This window comes from Anomaloglossus baeobatrachus, chromosome 5, assembly GCF_048569485.1.
Source record: "Anomaloglossus baeobatrachus isolate aAnoBae1 chromosome 5, aAnoBae1.hap1, whole genome shotgun sequence".
NCBI lineage: Eukaryota > Metazoa > Chordata > Amphibia > Anura > Aromobatidae > Anomaloglossus > Anomaloglossus baeobatrachus.
Genome location: NC_134357.1, coordinates 546608622 through 546629683, shown reverse-complemented (window position 1 = coordinate 546629683; position 21062 = coordinate 546608622). Strand labels below are relative to the sequence as shown.

General features: G+C 47.4%; 1 protein-coding gene across 1 annotated transcript in view; it reads left to right on the top strand.

Annotated features, from left to right (window-relative positions):
- LOC142312229 (uncharacterized) overlaps nt 1-7260 on the top strand; it is an 84540-nt gene extending 77280 nt beyond the window's left edge. The window contains exon 9 of the mRNA XM_075351137.1: nt 4560-7260. Coding sequence (XP_075207252.1) covers nt 4560-6745 — 2186 coding nt within the window. The 3' untranslated portion in view covers nt 6746-7260. The remainder of the gene's footprint in view (nt 1-4559) is intronic.
- Nucleotides 7261-21062: the final 13802 nt, after the last annotated feature.

Sequence of the window (21062 nt, the reverse complement as noted above, 5' to 3'; positions counted from 1 at the left end):
GGGGCTATCTCTTATAGCAGGAAGCATAGATGTACCAAACATATAGTAGTTAGCCTTGATGCGGACAAGGCCTTTGACAGGGTCTCTTGGGCCTATTTACATAATCTTTTGGCATGTCACCAGGTGGGATCCTGGTTTTGCGAAGCAGTCAAGATGATATACACAGAACCCAAATCCAGACTATCTATAAATAATACATTCTCTGAGCCATTTGAGGTACAGAGGGGAACGAGGCAGGGGTGTCCCTTGTCACCTTTATTGTTTAATTTAGCTCTGGACCCAATGTTGAGGACCCTACATAATTTAGCAATATTTCAGGGCATGAGAGTCGGTGGGACAACAATTAAACTTTTGGCTTTTGCCGATGATATTTTATTGTTCATTGCCAATCCCTCTCAAGCGATTCCAGAGATAATGAACACATTGAATAATTTTGGAAAGGACTCAGGCTTCAGGGTAAATTACAAAAAAACTGAGGCATTGGCAATGTACAAATCGGGTAAAATTGATAACAACTTATTTCCCTTCCAGTGGTGTACCAGGTCCATTAAATATTTGGGGATTCAGCTCCCAGCAAACCCCTTGTTACTATATCAAATTATTATAAGCCTCTTATAAATTCATTAATACATCTACTCCAATCTTGGAAACATCTGAAAATATCCTTTTCGGGCCGATGTCACTTAATTAAAATGGTAGCATTCCCCAAAATAATGTTCTTATTTCAGACTCTCCCGTTGCTTCTACGCAAATCAGATATTAAGCTACTAAATTCATCCTTTGGAAAATTCATTTGGGGGCACAAGGGGCGTACTAGGATCAGCTTAATCAAGCTTCAATTACCAAAAGGGGCAGGGGGGCATAAATCTTCCAGATCTGGGCAGATATAATCTAGCAGCAAATTTTAGATATGTGGTGGACTGGGTGCGAGGAGTATCTCACTTTGCCAATGTACAATTGGAACAACAGCTATGTTCACAAGTCTCGTTAACAGCATTGCTGCATTTATGGAACGAGGAAATACCGAGTGAGGTCAAGGATCATCCAACACTATGGCATACTATACAAACGTGGAGGAAGGTGAGGAAACTTGGTAAAATTAACACTTCAAGTTCCCCATTTCAACCCTTTATTGGAAATCCGAGATTCCTCCAGGGTCGCCCTCCGAGGATTTATGAAACATTGTCAATGCAGGGTTGTGCTTATGCTGCAGATCTAATGGAGCCTGATTGGTCGTTGCTTTCTTACGAGAAGGCGGCACACCGATTTCCAGCTTTTGTGGGTCAGCCTTTTCTTTTTCTTCAGGCGCGTAGCTTGGCACAAAAATATCTTGTTGACAAGCCAAAGGGAGATCTAGGAGGAAGTGTGGATAACTTTCTTAGGAGGGCAAGAAGCCAGGCGTCCTCGACTAGTCAGGTTTATTCAATGTTGCGTACAGTTTGGACATGGGAGGGGAAAACAACAGGTCCAGCAAAATGGAAGGTAGACATGCCAGAGTTCGAGGTAAAGGATTTTTTACAAGCCACGCTGTTGCAACGTAAATTTCTGTCGTCCAGTAGCTACACAGATATGGCCTTGATGATTCTACATAGAGCATATATTACTCCAAAAATTCAATCAAAAATGGACACAAATGCCTTATACTCTTGTTCTAAATGTGGCATAAGAGACACTGACCTGTTTCACCACTTATGGGACTGTGTTCAGATACAGGGAGTATGGAGAAGCGTTCACTCAGTCTTACAAAACACATACAATATTCAGTTTGCTCTGACACCACAGTGGGCGATTTTTAACATGTTGGAGGAGGCTCAACAAAGTCTTCCGAGAGGTACCAGGGCAATGTTAACTATTTGGGCCTCGGCCACTAGGAAAAGTATCCTACATCTCTGGGTAAATCCTGAAGCACCCTCTCTAGCGTTTATCCAAACAAAACTAATGTTCATATTCAAAATGGACTGGCTGGATGCACTGTCGAATAAGGAGAAGTTGACTAAGCGTTTCTTTGAAACATGGTCTTTATTTATACCTAACTTGGCTACAGTGCTTAAGGATAGACTTAAATCTCAGTTTGGACAGACCTCTTGGTACCTTCTTGAACTGCTCAATGGACACATACCAATTACATAAGTTACCATTTTAAGTTGCTTCTGGTCGCACGCAGAGCGGGGGGAGGGGTGGGCGGGACTGTTTTGATTATAATGTCATCAATGAAATGCTCTTTGTATAAGAGCAGATTGTAAAAGAAATTCGGTTAAAATTCAATAAAAAGATGTTTAAAAAAAAAAGAAATTGATAAGGGTGCCCATACTTTTGCACCGGTCAAATTTTGCAATTTCTTGAGCTACCCTGCCACGTCACGGCAAATTTCTTTGGGGCAGTCCAACTACTGCAGAACATCACAGCTGTCAGGGGTACTTTGCACGCTGCGACATCGCCTTTCTGATGATAGCGATGCCGAGCGCGATAGTACCCGCCCCCGTCGCACATGCGATATCTTGTGATAGCTGCCGTGGCGAACATTATCGCTACGGCAGCTTCACACGCACTTACCTGCCCTGCGACGTCGCTCTGGCCAGCGACCTGCCTCCTTCCTAGGGGGGCGGGTCATGCGGCGTCACAGCAACGTCACACGGCAGGCGGCCAATAGAAGCGGAGGGGCGGAGATGAGCGGGACGTAAACATCCCGCCCACCTTCTCCCTTCCGCATAGCTGCTGGAGGCAGGTAAGGAGATGTTCTTCGCTCCTGCGGCTTCATACACAGCGATGTGTGCTGCCGCAGGAACGAGGAACAACATCGTACCTGTCGCTGCAGCGAAATTATGGAAATGACCGACACTACACAGATCACTGATTTTTGACGCTTTTGCGATCGTTTATCGGTGCTTCTAGGCTTTGCACGTTGCGAAGTCGTTACCGGTGCCGGATGTGCGTCACTTTCGATTTGACCCCAACGAGATCGCAGTAGCGATGTCGCAACATGCAAAGTACCCCTCAGGGCTGCACAGAGAAAGACTGAGTGATCATGCTGCAGGTATAATCACTCAGGCTTTTCATAGTTATGACGACTTCAGGTAACTGTGAAACGATCGGGGCTTTAGGATTGCGGAGGTCCCGATCGAAGGGAAGAGGGAGCGCAATTCTTCTCTAAATCCCCTAAGTGATATCGATCATGGCATTTAGGGGGTTAAACAGCCTGGGCCGTGCAGGCTTTCTGATAAGAGCGATCACGCGTCATTGGCTGATCATTCTAATCAGCGCTGGAGCTGGTGACACCACCAATGCCAGGATCAAGCATATGGTCGGTGCTGTGTTTGCACCGATCATACCTCAATGTTGCAGGCAATTTCATTAGCTTGAAATGCAATGAAATGAAATTTGTTTGAGAGGGGTGAAACCCCCCATGGCTTCAAATCTTGGTGACGTGCTGTGAGTGGCTGTAGGCACCTTTATGCGATCATCGTCGCCGCTGTCATGGTGGCTGCATGATTGCCAGGACGTACCCATACGTCCAAGGTCGGAAACTCCTTCCTAACCAGGACGTGTGGTACGTCTAATGCGGGCGTCACAAGAGACGATCTATCATGCAATGTGTCGTCGGGGTCACAGTTTTCGTGACGCACATCCGGCATCATTCACGACGTCGTCTCGTGTGACACCTACGTGCGACTCCAAATCGGTTATAAATCGTGGATCGTGTACTCGTCGCTCATTTTTAAAAAATTGTTTAATCTTATTTTCGCAGGTTGTTCATCGGTCCCGGGGCAGCACACGTTGCTCTGTGTGACACCCCGGGAACGATGAACACAGCTTACCTGCGTCCCGCGGCACCCCCGGCTATGCGGAAGGAAGGAGGTGCGCGGGATGTTTACGTCCCGCTCATCTTGGCCCCTCCGCTTCTATTGGCCGGCGGCTGTGTGACGTCGCTGTGACGCCGAACGTCCCTCCCCCTTCAGGAAGAGGATGTTCGCTGCCCACAGCGAGGTCGCTCAGCAGGTAAGTAAGTGTGACGGCGGTTTAACAACTTTGTGCGATACGGGCAGCGATTTGCCCGTGACGCACAAACGATGGGGGCGGGTACGATCGCTCGTGCAATCGCACGATAGATCGTACCGTGTGAAGCCCGCATAAGGGTTGATCTGTTTTGGGCACACTACAAGGCTCAGAAGTGAGAGAGATTTGAATTTGAAAGACCAGATTTTGCTGGATTGGTTTATAGGAGCCATGTTGCTTTTTATGCATTTATGAGCTACTTATAATGCGAAACCCTCTAATTTTCCATTCAGAGATGAGGAATTGGTATAATGTTCACCTACATAATATTTTTTCGTGGCTTCTTATTCCAATATATGGGAGGCAGATTGAACAAACAGTTGTACACCACGCTGTATTGGTTCATGCTATGAGGTTTTCTATTAGATTGAACTGTAATTGCCTTACTGAATAATTCAATTTTGCTTCTTAATGTGCCATTTCTATAGACATTTTAAGTAGAATTGTTCAAAAATATTTAAAAGATATTTTGTTAAAAAAATAATAATTGGTTTTATTATTGGCAGATGACTGTACCAGGAAAACAGAGAGACAACTCACATCTTCAATTTTTAAATTAGATGACCTTGAGATGACACAGGATACAATTGAAGTAAATGCCACGACTCCAGATATCCCATCATGCCTTCACAGCAAAGATCTATCCTCAGATCCTATCAGACAGGTCTTATCTTCCGAATCATTACAGACTGCTAAGAAAAATAACAGTCACAAAACAAGCTTTAAAAATCGAACTGCTTTTACAGCAGACAAGCCAATTTCACATTCAGAATATGGAAATAGTTTTCCCCGCAAAACATTTTTTGTTCAACATCAAAAAATTCACACAATGGAGAATAGATTTTCTGGTTCCAAGCATGGGAAATATTTTACCAGGAAAACAGATCTTGTTAGGCATGATAGAATTCATACTAATGAGAAGTCATATTCATGTTCAGAATGTGGGAAATGTTTTGCACGTAAATCATTTCTTCTTACACATCAGAGAACTCACACAGGGGAGAAGTCTTTCTCATGTTCAGAATGTGGGAAATGTTTTGTAAGTAAATCATCTTTTCTTAGACACCAGAAAACTCACAGAGAGGAGAAGGCATTTTCATGTTCAGAATGTGGGAAATGTTTTGTACAGAAAACACACCTTCTTAGTCACCAGAAAACTCACACAGGGGAGAAGTCTTTTTCATGTTCGGAATGTGGGAAATGTTTTGTACGGAAAGATAACTTAATTAGACACCAGAGAACTCACACAGGGGAGAAGTCTTTTTCATGTTCAGAATGTGGGAAATGTTTTGCACGTAAATCATTTCTTCTTACACATCAGAGAACTCACACAGGGGAGAAGTCTTTCTCATGTTCAGAATGTGGGAAATGTTTTGTAAGTAAATCATCTTTTCTTAGACACCAGAAAACTCACAGAGAGGAGAAGGCATTTTCATGTTCAGAATGTGGGAAATGTTTTGTACAGAAAACACACCTTCTTAGTCACCAGAAAACTCACACAGGGGAGAAGTCTTTTTCATGTTCGGAATGTGGGAAATGTTTTGTACGGAAAGATAACTTAATTAGACACCAGAGAACACACACAGGGGAGAACTCTTTTTCATGTTCAGAATGTGGGAAATGTTTTGCACGTAAATCATTTCTTCTTACACATCAGAGAAATCACACAGGGGATAAGCCTTTCTCATGTTCAGAATGTGGGAAATGTTTTGTACGTAAATCATCTTTTCTTAGACACCAGAAAACTCACACAGGGGAGAAGCCATTTTCATGTTCAGAATGTGGGAAATATTTTGTACATAAATCATTTCTTCTTACACATGAGAGAAATCACACAGGGGATAAGCCTTTCTCATGTTCAGAATGTGGGAAATGTTTTGTGCGTAAATCATCTTTTCTTACACACCAGAAAACTCACACAGGGGAGAAGCCATTTTCATGTTCAGAATGTGGGAAATGTTTTGTACATAAATCAGTTCTTCTTACACATCAGAAAATTCACACTGAGGAGAAAGCTTTTTTATGTTCAGAATGTGGAAAGTGTTTTGTACAGAAATCTCATCTTGTTACACATCAGAAAATTCACACAGGCGAGAAGCCTTTTTCATGTTCAGAATGTGGGAAATGTTTTATAAAGAAATCTAATATGGTTGAACACCAGAGACGTCACACAGGGGAGAAGCCTTTTTCTTGTAAAGAATGTGGAAAGTGTTTTGTACATAAATCAAATCTTGTTACACATCAGAAAATTCACACAGGGGAGAAGCCATTTTCATGTTCAGAATGTGGGAAATGTTTTGCACGTAAATCATTTCTTCTTACACATCAGAAAACTCACACAGGGGAGAAACCTTTTTCATGTTCAGAATGTGGAAAGTGTTTTGTGCAGAAATCTTATCTGCTTACACATGAGAAAATTCACACAGGGGAGAAGCCTTTTTCATGTTCAGAATGTGGGAAATGTTTTGCAGATAAATCATATTTTGTGAAACACCAGAGAATTCACACAAGGGAGAAGACTTTTTCATGTTTACAATGTGGAAAAAGTTTTTTAAATCTATTTCAACTTATTAGACACCACAGCAGTCAAACAGGGAAGAGTTTTTTTTACTGTTCAGAATGTGGGAAATATTTTAACCAGATATCGGATATTATGATACACCAGAGAATTCATACAGGGAAGAAGCCATAGTCATACCTACATTTTGAAACCTAAATTACTGGAAAATCATATTTTGTTTACCATCAAAAATAATTCACATGGGTAGAAATTATATATCTTATTGTATAATGTTTCTTTATTGAATAATTCACAACAAAAAGACAAAGAACAGAAAGAGAAAAAGATCATCAGTATCATCAACATGACGTATACATCTTGTTACATACAGTGGAACCTCGCTTAACGAGTAACCCAGTTAACGAGAATGTTGCTGAACGAGCAAAGCTTTCTGTAAATTTGTAACTCGGTTTACAAGAAAGCTTTGCTGTACGAGCAAAGTTCTCACTGCATACACTTCCGGTTCCATACATCCACCGCGCTCTAACCCGCTCTTGCAGTCCACACAAACACACACAAGCACGCACAAACACACACAAACAAACACGCACACACATACAGTATTATGCTCACCTTACCTTCTGTCCCATCGCCGGCCTCATGGTTCTTTTAGTTCGCCGGTGCATCGCGATGAGAGAGGAATCCTCGCGGCGAACTACAGGACCCAAGAGGCCGGCGATGGAACGGAAGGTAAGATGAGCATAATATGTGTACCTTCCGTTCCATCGCCGGCCTCCTGGGTCCTGTAGTTCGCCGCTCCAGGATGTGTATCGGCAGGCAGCGCGACGAGGCAGGAAGTTCCGCTGTCAGATGCTACTCAAAGGCAGCATGCTGGCCAATCAGAGGCAAGCAACTCCTGCCTTTGACGTCAGCGCTCTGGGTGCGGAAGTTCCTCCCTCATCGTCATGGTTACCCGATACACAGCCCGTACTAGCGAACAGCAAGTCCCAGGAGACCGGCGATGGAACGGAAGGTAAGGTGAGCATAATATGTGAGTGTGCGTGCGTGCGTGCTTGTGTGTGTGTGGAATGACACAATAGGGGACCAGGATGGGACATTTAACAAGTTGTTGAACGAATTGTCTGCATTGCAATGATTTCCTATGGGAAATCTTGCTTTGCTGAACGAGTAACTTGGTTAACAAGCACAGTCCCAGAACGGATTGTTCTCGTTAACCAAGGTTCCACTGTACTTGGATTGATTTTCATCCTGTATCCCTCATATTGTTGCTACAATTATGCCCTGTATTAACTAACAGCTTAAAATAGCTAAAACTACTATATATTCATACATTTGAAAAAGAAGGAATACTTAAATATCAGTTGTTGTAAATCATTTTTTCACATCAGAAATTATATATTTTATAAACAAATTGTATAAAAAAACATATGAGACTTGTATAATTTAATGAGCAAGGGAAATTACTTTAAAATGAAATGTATTTTTGTACTATAAGACACACGTTTAACAAGAAAAAATCTTGGTAACAAGAGAGTGGCTCTTAAGGTAACTTTACACACAACGATATCGCTAACGATATATCGTCGGGGTCACGGTGTTCGTGACGCACATCCGGCGCCGTTAGCGATATCGTGTGTGACTAAAAGGAGCGACGATCAATGATCGCAAAAACGTCAAAAATCGTTGATCGTTGACACGTCGCTCCCTATCATAATATCGTTGGTGGTGCATGCCGCTGGTTGTTCGTCGTTCCTGCGGCATCACACATCGCTATGTGTGACACCGCAGGAATGACGAACATCTCCTTACCTGCGTCCACCGGCAATGAGGAAGGAAGGAGGTGGGTGGCATGTTCCGGCCTCTCATCTCCGCCCCTCCTCTGCTATTGGGTGGCCGCTTATTGACGCCGCTGTGACGCCGCACGAACCTCCCCCTTAAAGGAGAGATTGTTCAGTGTCTCCAGCGACGTCGCTAAGCAGGTATGTGCGTGTGACGCTGCCGTAGCGATATTGTACGCTACGGCAGCGATCACCTCCAAGACGAAACAGTGACGTGGGCGGGTGCTATCGAGCGTGTAAGGCACCCTTAAGGCACCCTTAACACAGGGCGTTTTTGCAGCATTTTTTAGCTTTGGTTTTATGCAAATCCATGCTAATAAGCTGCTTTTTACAGCCTCAGCAAAGTCTGAGATTTCTGAAATCTCATGCATACACACACAACCACCTCCGGATTTTTTCCTGACTGTTTTGTCAAATAGCTGCATTTTTTAGTCAAGTTTTTAAAGAATGAACATGTCCATTTGTGACGCCCTTGACCTTATCAGTGTGTCACAGGGAACTGCACTCCTTTCTCTTATGGTGCAGAACTCACCCCCCCATGGTTCTGGGATCCTAACTTTTGGTATTGCTTCCATCAGCACTCAAATCCTAACCACACCTCACACCACACTCTGTCAGGCACACCAGTAAGTGGTCTAACTGGAAAAGGGCCACCCGCCTAGGGGTCTGGCAGACTGGTGGGAGGAACATAGTCAGTTGAGGAGTAGATCCCACAGAGTGAGGAGCTGGGAGTAGTAGTGTCGCGGACAAGTGCCGCTCCACGGCAGAGGGGCTGCTCGGGGCGCTCGGATCCGGGATCGTGTCTGGGCATCGAGTGGTGACCGGACTCGGGGCTAGCGCAACCGTCCGTCCTCGCAACAGTGAAAAGGGGGGATATTTACATGGGAGATAGTTTTTGTCTGTGACGCCACCCGTCGGTTGCGGTGATGAGATGGTGGCAACGCTGCTGCCTCTGGTGCCAGTGCCCGGGACCGATGGTATGGGGCAGCAAGGTGGTATCCCCTCCACGGGTAGCGGAGGTGTAGTCCCGGGGCCCAGGTGTAGGTGGGGAGCAGTGCTGGGGTGCCGTCGGCAGGTTGGACCGGATGACCGGTGTACTCACGATTAGGAATAATCCACACAGAGTCTGTACTGTAAACCAAGGCCAGATGCCAGTTGCCGTTCGAGAGGTGTGCTGGTCCCGCACAAGGGTTAACAAGGTAGGGACCCTTCCTCCTGCACTTGTGTCTTGCTGTGTGTTGCTTTAACCCGCTTGGAACTGGAAAAATCCGCTCCCCTGCAGTTTTGTATACAGGGAAAGCCATTGCCCGCAAAATCTGACCCGTGGGATTTTAATGAGTTCTTGGCGGACACGCTATCCCCCGCGTTGGGCTGCCGTTTTGCTCTACCTGGGCTTCTCTCTCTGGAAACAAGGCCTGGAACCTTGTCCCGCTGGTCAGTTAACAAGGGGCTTGAAGCTTGCCTTGTCCTAGGGTCCAGGTACCCTGCCTGTGCATGGCCTCCGGACCGGATTCCCGTTGTCGGTACTGGCGGGCTACAACTCTGCCCCGGTCCACTTCAGGTCTCCCGCGACCGGATCTCCGTCGCCTGTGGCCCTACTCTGCCGTCTGCCACCTAGTCGGTTCTCCCATGGTCCAAGGGCTCCAACCTTGACCATACTGCACTTCAGCTCCTCTCCACTTAACTCCACTGTCAGACTGTTCTGTCTCAACTCTCTGTTCTGCTGTTCCCTCCCTTTGTTACCTCAAGACCCCTAGGTGGGCGTTTCCATCCGCCTGGTCCCGCCCATTGGTGTGTCCCGGCTGTCATGGGGGGGGGGCGACTAGGCTTTGTGGCTGGTGTTCCTGTGTGTGGAAAGTGGTGTTAATTCCCAAGGAGGAGGCGATTCCTGTACCCTTGGTGGGGTCTACAGTAATCTGTGACTACCTGGTTTTGCCAGGGCGTCACACTCCTCCTTGGTAAAACACAGCCCGTCCGTGGGCTGTCCGGCACCGGTGTTTATTTTTTTCGGCATCTGACAAAAGGTACAACATAAATAACATTTCAACAGTAAAACTTTTGAACATTTCATCCCTTTATGGGAGGCACATAGCTTAACACTAGAACTACTGGACTCGTGACACCTAAATAGAAATACATGGTGCAAAGTAGTCAAAATGACTACCTCAGTAGTTCTAGTGTTAAACGTTACTTTAACGGTTACCATCTATCCTTTTTCCTTTGTCCTGCCACCCAAAACACCTGTACCCTCCCTTGGTGTCAACACTAGTCGTAGGTGCTACACCATTCCGGGCTCCTGTGGGTGTCCTTGTTAGTGTCCGGGTCAAAGTTCCGCACCCTGTATCACCCCAAAGGGTCCCATGGACCGGAACCCTTTGGCCTGGAGGGTAGGCACTGGTTTCCGTGGTGACTGGGCCTCGGCCGACTCCACTGCAGGCCCTTCCTTCAACCGACCTCTCCAGTGGGTGCCACCTCCTGGCGGTGAGTAACAAGAAGGTAGATGGGGGGTTATTTTCAAGACCTAAGAAAGTTTTTGGGGTAGTTTCGCCAGTCCTGAAACCATGGTCCATGTTTTTAACTGTTAACCAGGGTAAACTTTTTAAACAGCTGTAAATCAGGTGAAGTACACAGTTAATTGGCATTTGAATTTGCTTTTACATTACTATATACACAGGCATACAGGCTTCACTCACTCTCTGTATCTGAGTGGTGGCTGACCTAGGTTAGGGCGTGTAGACCTCCTCAACCCTAAGTTCTCTCCTAGGCTCGGTGGGCTGAGACTATTTACAGGTTCCCCACTCCTGGTGATAGGTAAGGTAGGCAAAGACCGCCGGGTGCGTAGCATAGGTATAGGTGTAACTCTAGGTGTAGGGTCAGCAGGCCTCTCTGGTTCTGGCTCTTCCATGGGTTGTGGGAATGTTAGAACGGGAACGATCACGGCCCCATTTTACATAGGCCAATCTGCTGGGAAGTCACCTAGGACAGTGTGGATCACCTCTTTCCCTCTTTCTGCACTCGGGACTAGAGTGGGCACTTCTTCCAAGACTTTCAGGGGTTCTGGGCACCTTTTCAGTTGGTCCCTCGAGACGGTAGCTGTAGTCTTTCTTTGGTCTCGACTCACGAGATAGGTCTTTTGATTCTCGGAGTCAGAGGGTTGTATGACATAGGGGAGCTTCTCCCACTGGTCATCCAATTTATGCAGTCTTCTCTTCCTCTTCAGTACCACGTCTCCTGGTACAAAGGGGCAGCTTTTGCCTGTTTGTTGAAGTGCTGCTCTTGCTTTTTCCAGCTTTGGTTCAGATTCTCTTCCACATATTCTTGAATCTGCTTGTACTGCATCTGACGTTTGGAATTCCAGTCTGTGGTCGGGGAGATGGTTTCTGGCACCTCAACATCCATATCCAGATCCACTCGCAATCTCCCGGGCCTCGCCCTCATGAGGTAAGCAGGCGTACACTTAGTAGAACTGACGGGAATGTTGTTGTGCATATCCACCAGATCGGGCAATTTCTCTGGCCACTGATTCCGCTCTTCAAGGGGTAGAGTCTTGAGCAGGTTGATAACTAGATGGTTCATCTTCTCACACATCCCATTGGTTTGGGCATGGTAAGGTGTAGTATGTATCTTCCTGCATCCGTACAGACTGCAGAATTCCTTAAAGATCTCCGCTTCAAAGGCAGGGCCTTGATCCGTAAGGACCTTTTCTGGATAGCCGTGTGGTCTGCAGAAATGCGCCTGAAAGACCCTTGCCGCTGTTAGATCCTTAATGGGTACCACGACCATAAATCTTGAGTAGTGGTCCACTATGGTGAGGGCATATGTATACCTGCTCCGGCTTGGTGTAAGCTTGACATGATCTAGAGCAACGAGTTCCAATGGCTGATTGGTGATGATCAGCTGCAACGGGGCTCTCTGGCTGGTACCATCCTTTCTTCTTAACACACAGGGACCACAATCTGGACACCATGCTTCAATGGATTCCCTCATTCCAGCCCAGTAGAAGCGCTCCCGTAGTAGCATCTCCAACTTCTTCCAGCCGCAGTGCCCAGCTCCATCATGATAGGCTTCCAAGACCACTGGTATGTATGCTTGAGGTATGATTATCTGGCAAATCCTCTCGTGCGTCTTGGGGTTGATCAGTCCTCTGCACAACCTGCCTCTCTGTAGGTACAACCGGCTCCTCTTTTTCCACAGCCTCCGTGCTTCTGCTGGGGCAGTGGGCTCCAACCTGGAATCAGCCTGCGAAATCAGCGTCTTGACCAAGCTGACGGCAGGATCTCTATCTTCTGCTTCTTGCCAACCGTGATGGGGCAACGGGTTGAATGCTGCTTCCTGCTGACTGTTGTAGTGCTTGGTATTTTCCAGACTATCAGGTTAATGGAATGCAGGCAATTCAATCTCTTACAGCTCATCTTCATCTACTCCACCATCGGGCAGGTGTGGCATCCTAGACAACGCGTCAGCATTGGTGTTCTTCCGACTGGCTCTGTACTTTATGGTGAAGTCATAGTTCGCCAATCGGGCTACCCAGCGTTGTTCTAGGGCTCAAAGCTTCGCTGTATCCAGGTGAGTCAAGGGGTTGTTGTCCGTATATGCAGTAAACTTTGCAGAAGCCAGGTAATGCTTAAATCTCTCTGTCACAGCCCAGACGAGAGCCAGTAACTCCAACTTGAAGGAACTGTAGTTCTCAGGGTTCCTTTCTGATGGGCGGAGCTTCCTGCTATCACCTTCTCCTTGCCATTCTGCATTTGGGATAGGACGGCCCCCAATCCCACGTTGCTGGCATCCGTATACAGTATGAATGGGAGACCGTAATCGGGGTATGCCAGGATCTCTTCGGTCAGGACCGACTTCATCTGTTGAAAGGACCTTTCTTGCTCTTTACCCAACGTGAACGGGAACTCAGAAGTCTTGCTGTGCTTAGTTTGCCCGAGCAGGAGGTCCTGCATAGGAGCTGCCATCTTGGTATAGCCCTTGATGAAGCGGCGATAGTAGCCCATCAGGCCCAAGAACTGTCATAACTCTCTGATGGTAGTAGGTCTCGGCCAGTTCTGGATGGCAGTGATCTTCTCTGGATCCGGGGTCACACCCTCTGCGCTCACCACATGCCCGAGGTATTGGACTCTAGGCTTCAGCAAGTGGCACTTGGACAGTTTCAACTTCATCCCATACTTTGAGAGGGCTTCGAAGACTAGGCAAGGTGTTCTAGGTGATCTTCGTACATCTTTGAATAGACAATAACGTCGTCAAAGTATATCAGTACCGTCTCGAAGTTGCGATGTCCCAAGCAGCACTCCATCAGCCTCTGGAAGGTTTCTGGTGCGTTTCACAACCCAAAGGGCATGCTGTTGAACTCGCAGAGTCCCATCGGGGTGGCGAAGGCGGTCTTCTCACGGTCTTCCTCAGCAACGGACACTTGCTAGTAGCCACTAGTGAGATCAAGGGTAGAGAAGTAATTTTCCGTCTTCAATGCAGCTAGAGATTCTTCAATACGGGGGAGTGGATATGCATCCTTATGGGTGATCTGATTGATCTGCTGATAGTCCACACACATCCGCATGGTGCCATCCTTCTTCTTTACTAGAACCAGCGGAGCTGCCCAGGGGCTACAGCTATCACGAATAACCCCCGCCTCCTTCATGTTCCTCAACATGTCTTTGGCACACTGGTAATGTGCAGGTGGTATTGGCCTATACCTCTCCTTGATGGGTGGATGTGCACCTGTGGGAATGTGGTGTTGGACCCCTTTGATTCTCCCAAAATCTAACGGGTGTTTGCTGAAAACCTGCTCGTACTCTTGCACTACCCTGTAAACCCCCTGCTTGTGGTGTGAAGGCGTGGAGTCAGTGCCTACATGTAGTTCCTGACACTATTCTCCTGACTGGCTTGGTGAGTTTTTTTTTTTTTTATTCAACTTTTTATTTTTGAAAAAAAATTTTTAAACAAGTTTTACAGAAACAGATAGACATGTAAAGGAAACATTTCCCAGGTATGCCGTTAGTTACATTATGCAACACACAGATGTAATGTCAGGTAGAAAAAGGGAGGGGGTATCCCCCCGCACACTTCGGCCCTGAAAAGGAGAAAGAAATCAACCCCACTTATTCGGGCTTCAAATCTGGAACGTATTCCCAAAATCATCCCACAGAGACCATGTCTTTATAAATCCGTCCATTGTATTGTGGAGCTGGGCCGTCAACCTCTCCATATTTCTCACATCTTTTATCCTAGCATAAAGATCCGAGATTGACGGCGGTGCTACCCTCTTCCAGAATAGTGATATTAAACATTTGGCAGCGGTGAGAATATGCAGGAGAAGCTTTAATTCAGACTTGCTTAAAGACGAAGGGAGAGCGTTTAATAAATATACCACCGGATCCCTACTCAGATTTCTACCTACTAATCTACCCATCAGGGACTCCACCTCCTCCCAGAAACCACCGATAGCTGGGCATGTCCAAAATATATGATATAAAGAAGCTTCCCCAAGTCCACATCTCCAACATTCATCTGGATATGAGCGGTTGAACTTATGCAGAAGCTCTGGAGTGTGATACCATGTCATAAGGACTTTGACTTGGTTCTCCTTATAGAGAGTGCTGACTGAGGACCGAAATGTCCTAGTCCATATCACCGACCAGAGTGCTTCTGATATAGATCGACCGATCCAGCCCTCCCATCTCTTCATATATGTGTGCTTCACTATCTCTGAGGAGTTCCCTCTTGACAATATGTTGTAGATGGCTGAAATCAAACCCTTAGTTGAAGTGCGCCCCGAGCAGAGGGCCTCAAAAGTTGAGGGACGACTTGACGCCATCTGCCCTCTGATGGTCGAGAAGAAATGCGCTATCTGTTGGTATGAGAAATGGAGGCTGAGAGGTAATTTGTACTGGTGTCGTAGGTCTGAGAATGGCTTTAGTTTTAAGGTGACCGGGTTAACAATATCACGGAAACAGTACAGGCCTGCCTTTGCCCATTGCCCCACCACCCCCGGGCTCATGCCCTCTGTCAAGTGTGGAGTGAAAAGGAAGGGAGTCAGTAGAGAAGACTGCGTTGCCAGTTGGAACTTTATCCTGCACTGCCGCCACAGCTCTCTTATAAATGCCATTGGGCCCAAAAGGTCTCTCGAATGAGTTTCACTAGGGCGGCCCCAGATTAGAGAGCTTGGGTGGAAGGGTGCCATCCAGAGCTTCTCAATCTCCGTCCATTTATTATATGCTGGCAGGGTTGTCCAAGAGGCCAGTGTACGTAAATGAGAGGCATAATAATAGAGTACTATGCTCGGGCACGACAGACCCCCTCTTGAACGAGGTGCGCACAGGACTGAGTCTGGGATGCGATGCCTCCCCGAGTGCCAAATAAATTGCATTAACATTGACTGGACTCTTTTCAACACCCCCATAGGGACTCGTACCGGAAGTGTTTCAAATAAATACAGAAATTTCGGGATTATTGACATTTTTATTGCTGCTATTTTGCCCAAAAAAGAGATCTGCAGGGATGACCATTTCTTTAGGCTATTTTCAACGTCTCGAATCAAGGGTGGGAAATTTGTCTGGTATATTGTTTTGTAGCTGGGGGTTATTTTAACCCCTAAGTATCGCAGGGAGTCCGAGCGCCAGAAAGTTTTGCTTTAGGGACCGCACTTTAACTTCCGGGATGTTAATGGGTAATGCCTCCGTTTTATCTGAATTAAGTTTATATCCCGAGAACCTAGCATACTGGGCTAAGACTGCATGCAGGTTTGGCAGGGAGACAACAGGGTTAGTTAGGGACAACAAAACATCGTCCGCAAATAAAGCCACCTTAAAGGATTTTTCCCGAACCTTGACCCCCATAATATCTGGGTTAAGCCGAATTTGAGCTGCCAGCGGTTCAATGCTAAGAACGTATAAAAGAGGGGACAGTGGGCATCCCTGCCTCGTTCCATTTCTGATAGGGAGGGATTCTGAGTGAGCATGAGGGAGGCGAATTGTCGCCGCCGGGCACGAGTATAAGCCTCTTAATGCCGAGACAAATGGCCCCGACAGTCCGAAATGGCCCAACACAGAAAACATGAAGGACCAGTCCAGCCTGTCAAAGGCCTTCTCTGCGTCCAAGCTTAGAAGCAGAGCCTCCACTCCCTCCCTGTTCACCACCTCCACCAAGTCCAGGATCCTACGTGTGTTATCTCCCGCCTGACGGTAGCGAACGAACCCGACTTGGTCTTTATGGACCAAGTACGGGAGCCAATTATTTAGACGTTCAGCTAAAAGTTTAGTGAATATCTTGAGGTCCGAATTTAAGAGGCTAATCGGGCGGTAGCTCGCACATTCCATCGGGTCCTTACCGGCTTTGGGTATAATAGTTATATAGGAATGTAGGAATGTATTTGGAATGTCTACACCCTCCATGAACAGATTGAAGAGGTGTGTTAGGTGAGGAGACAACTCCTCTACAAAAGTCTTATAGTATAGGTAAGTGAACCCATCGGGACCCGGGGCTTTATGACCTGGCAAGTCTTTGATCACTTGTTGTATCTCATCTGGGGATATGTTCCGATTGAGTTCCTCCACCGCCTCTTGGGACAACTTTGGGAGGTGACAGGTGGCCAAGTAATCATTCACTATTTTTGCTCTGTCTGGTTGGGACATTGGAAATGGCGAGGGGATAGAGTATAATGATGTGTAGTAAGCTTGAAACAATTGGGCCATTTTTGTGGGGTCATATTGAGGGGTACCCGAAGTGTCTTTTATCGCGCAAGGGGCAGTAGTTATCGTTTGGTCTCTAAGCTTTCTGGCTAACAACGTGTGCGGTTTGTTCCCATATTCGTAATATTTCTGGCGGGAGTACCGGAGGAGTTTTTCTACGTGACCCTGCGTAATCTCTTTTAATTTAGATCTCAAGTCTATTACTTTTTTCAAGCGAATCTTAGAGGGACGGGTACAGAGCTGTTCCTCTGCTGAACGTAAATCCTTTTCATACTGGCGATAGAGCTGTTGAGAATCCTTTTTGATCCTAGAGGAGAGGGCTATGCACTCCCCCCTAATGACTGCCTTGTGAGCTTCCCATATCAGCGGGAAGGATGGAGGTGACTGAGAGTTTTCCGTAAAATAATTCTGTATGGCCTGTCGGAGGGATTCTCGAGAGGAAATATTGGTTAATAAAGATTCATTAAGTCTCCAATGGGTTCTCTTTAGGGGGGCAGTCGTCAGGTTCAGAAATATCGATACGGGAGCATGGTCCGACCAGGTGATGCTACCAATCTGTGCCTGCTGAAGTGCTCTAAGTGTGGGGATATTGCCAAAGAAATAGTCTATCCGACTATGTGAATTATGTGGGTGTGAGAAGAAGGTGTATTGTCTTGCTGTTGGGTTGTCTATTCTCCAGAGGTCATACAATTGGTGTTTACGGATCAGCCTGCGGAAACCAACAGACAATTGTGATGATCTCTGTTGACTTACGGGATGTGAGGGTGCATGTAATTTATCAGCGTTCTCCGAAAATACCATATTAAAATCCCCTCCTATAATGTGTATGGCCCCCCGATCTGCTGAGAGGCGTGCCAAGACAGATGAAACAAATTTAAGCTGATTGACGTTAGGAGCATATAGGTTACAGAGGATTAGCCGTTTCCCGTTCAGAGTTCCCTTGACAATCAGATAACGACCTAACGGATCTGCCTCACACTTACTCACTTGAAATGGGCAACTGTGGGAAATCAATATGGCCACCCCTGCTTTCTTCCTTGAGTTTGTGGCTGGAAAGGATTGAGGAAACCAATGGCGGGCAAAGCTAAAAGACCCTTTGTTTGTAAAGTGTGTTTCTTGCAGGAACACTACTGCCGCCCTTGACTTCCGCATTTCCTGGAGGACCAGCCTCCTCTTCACATCAGAATTCAACCCCTTAACATTAAGACTCATTATCTTCGCCATCCTGTGACCTCTAGGTGTGCTCGTGTGGAGGCTAATATCTGAGACTTTCGTTTAGTGTGCGTGGCAGACAATCCCCCTGAACCCCTCTGTGTTATAGCAGATATATTTTGATAAGTTGCATACCTGTGGATCTTACCAAGACCTAAAATAACAAACTCAAACATAACTATGTTCAACTATAAAATAGAAATTTTCAGTTATGAGATAAGTATACGGCAGTCGAAACTAACCGCCCACTATCCCAATACCAGAGCCGACTTATATTTACTCAGAGTAGAGAGTATTACACTGGATATAACCTGCACTATAAACTAGAGTGCGAAAAATTTAGTACGACTCTGCCAGTGGGTAGGTGGCAAAACTCCACAAATCTGACACACTGGCCCCAACCCCCCCGGGATTTTCTAAAACGGAGAAATCACAAAGATATGGGGAACTATATAGGTAGACCCATTAGGACAAAGTAACTTCTACAGGTAACCATAAGTTCACGTGAGAGCTTGGTCAAGTAGGTTCTTCTTCCCTCGAACTCTTGGGGCGCCGTTTGCGCGACGTAGTAGCCGGTTGCCAGGTCTGAGGAAGTGGCGGCATCTGCTGGGGCATACTCCAATCTGGTAAATCTGGAACAGGGAGGTCAAAGGCCCGGCAGAAAGGCTCAAGATCAGCAGGGGCCTGAAGGCAGGCCTGCCTCTCTCCTCGCCGTGCAGTGAGGCTAAACGGAAACCCCCATCTGTAGAGAATGTTGTTATCCTTCAAAGACGACAGTAGTGGGCGAAGGGCCTTCCTCTGCTGTAGTGTTAACCACGAGAGATCTTGGAATAACTGGATTTTGGTACCTCGGTACATCACTTGTTTTGGTGGTCGTGCTTTAAACATTAATTCTTCTTTAAGTTGAAAGTCAGTGATATGGCAGATAATATCCCTTGGATTCCCTTTCAGATTTTTAGGGCGTAAGGCCCTATGCGCTCTATCTATGGGAATTGGGTGGTCAGGAGGTTGCTGCAGAAGTGAGTTGAATATAGTCTGCAAAATTGTTATGACGTCCTCCTTTGCTTGGGACTCGGGTACGCCTCTGACCCTTATATTATGGCGTCTGCCTCTGTTGTCCAGATCCTCAATATGACGCTGCAGCTCCCTTATGACGTCAGCCTGAGAGGAGGTTTGGGACTGGAGATGACAGATGACTGTTCTAGCTTACGTATGGTCGTTTTCCAGCTGGTTTATTCTTTTAGAAATGGAGATGACATCCTGCCGGACTGCCGCTATTTCAGATCTACAGGCATGTTTAACCTCAGAAATGAGTGTTTGAAAATCCTTCTTGGTAGGGAGCTGTTGGACATGCTCCCACCATTCAGCAGGTAGGCTCATAGGTTGCGTGATGGAAAGGCTGGCCCCTGCCCTCACCGGGGCCCTCTGCCTGGTGTCATCTACACCTGGAGGATCGGAGGGGGACCCGGGGCTCCGAGGTCCTGGGCCCTTTATTAATTTGTGGGGTCTCTGGGGCCTAGGGGTGAGGGTCTCGTTATGTAGCATTGGTGGTTCCAGTGGAGAAGACAGGGAGTCACTGCCCGGCACTGTATTACTGTCCCATGGGGGCCCGGGGAATCCGGCACTCTGCAGGGCCTCATAAGTGCTCCCCAAAGCCTCCCCGCTGCCTCCTGTAATGTCCTCCATTCCCCCACAGCTTCTGCTCTCCAGCCCCTGCTCCCCTACGCCCCACTCTGTGCCACTCACTATTCTCAGTGTGGCGTCCACGTGGGCCGCAGGGCTCAAGCCTCCGCTACGCTCCAGCACCTCCAGAGGGGGGAGGGGCGGCATCATCACCGCCGTCCTCACTTGATTCCCGGGGCTCGCTTCTAGGGAGAGCGGCTGTCGCTCACCTGGCCTGGGAGATCGGGAGTACTCCGGGTTCTCCTGCTCGCCGCCTCCACACTCCTGCTGGGCCACAGGTGAGTCCCCGCGCGTCCTCTCCACCGCCGCCATCTTGACCGCGAGGGAAGCCTCCATCTCGCCGGCGCTCGCGGGTCCCCGCTCCTCATTCCCTCTGCCCCCTGCAGCACGTACCGGCAGTCCCCGTGCGGTCTCCTCCGCAGCTGCTGTCGGGCGAGGGGAGAGATGCCGAATTGCCTCCCCGGCTCGGGCCTCCTCCTGCTCCTGCTCGACGGGCGGCTCCCTCGTTAGGTAGGAGTCCATGGTGAATGCAGCTGGGGTCCCAGGGTCTTTAGACATCTTTGGGGGCTTCTTTTTCCCCATTTCGGATCCTCCGGGCTTATTTAAAAGTGCTATTTATAGTCCCGGGTGAAGGAGCTCAGGACTCAGGCGTCTTGCCTCATGGAGTTCCGGACACGCCCCCCGGCTTGGTGAGTTTTTACTGACCAGTTGGGGTGTAGGGTTAATGGATGCTGCTGCTTGGATGGCATGTGTGTCTACTGTGAACAGCTTGGCAATAGTGGCATATCTAGGTAGCCTCACCTCTTCCTCTCCGCAATTCATCACACTCACGGGCACTCTCCACTTCCGGACATCAATCACTCCTCTGGCTGTCAAAACTGTGGGCCAGTTTCTGAAGGCAGGAGCTCCACCACTGCCTGATAATCTTGTCCTCGGGTACCTACAGCTGCCCTACACCAAATCATCATCTCGCTCCATGGAGGCACTACAAGGGGTGCTACATCCATCACTCACACACCGCCAATCTCTCCACCAGATAGGTTCACCTGTTGCCGCTGCAGGAGG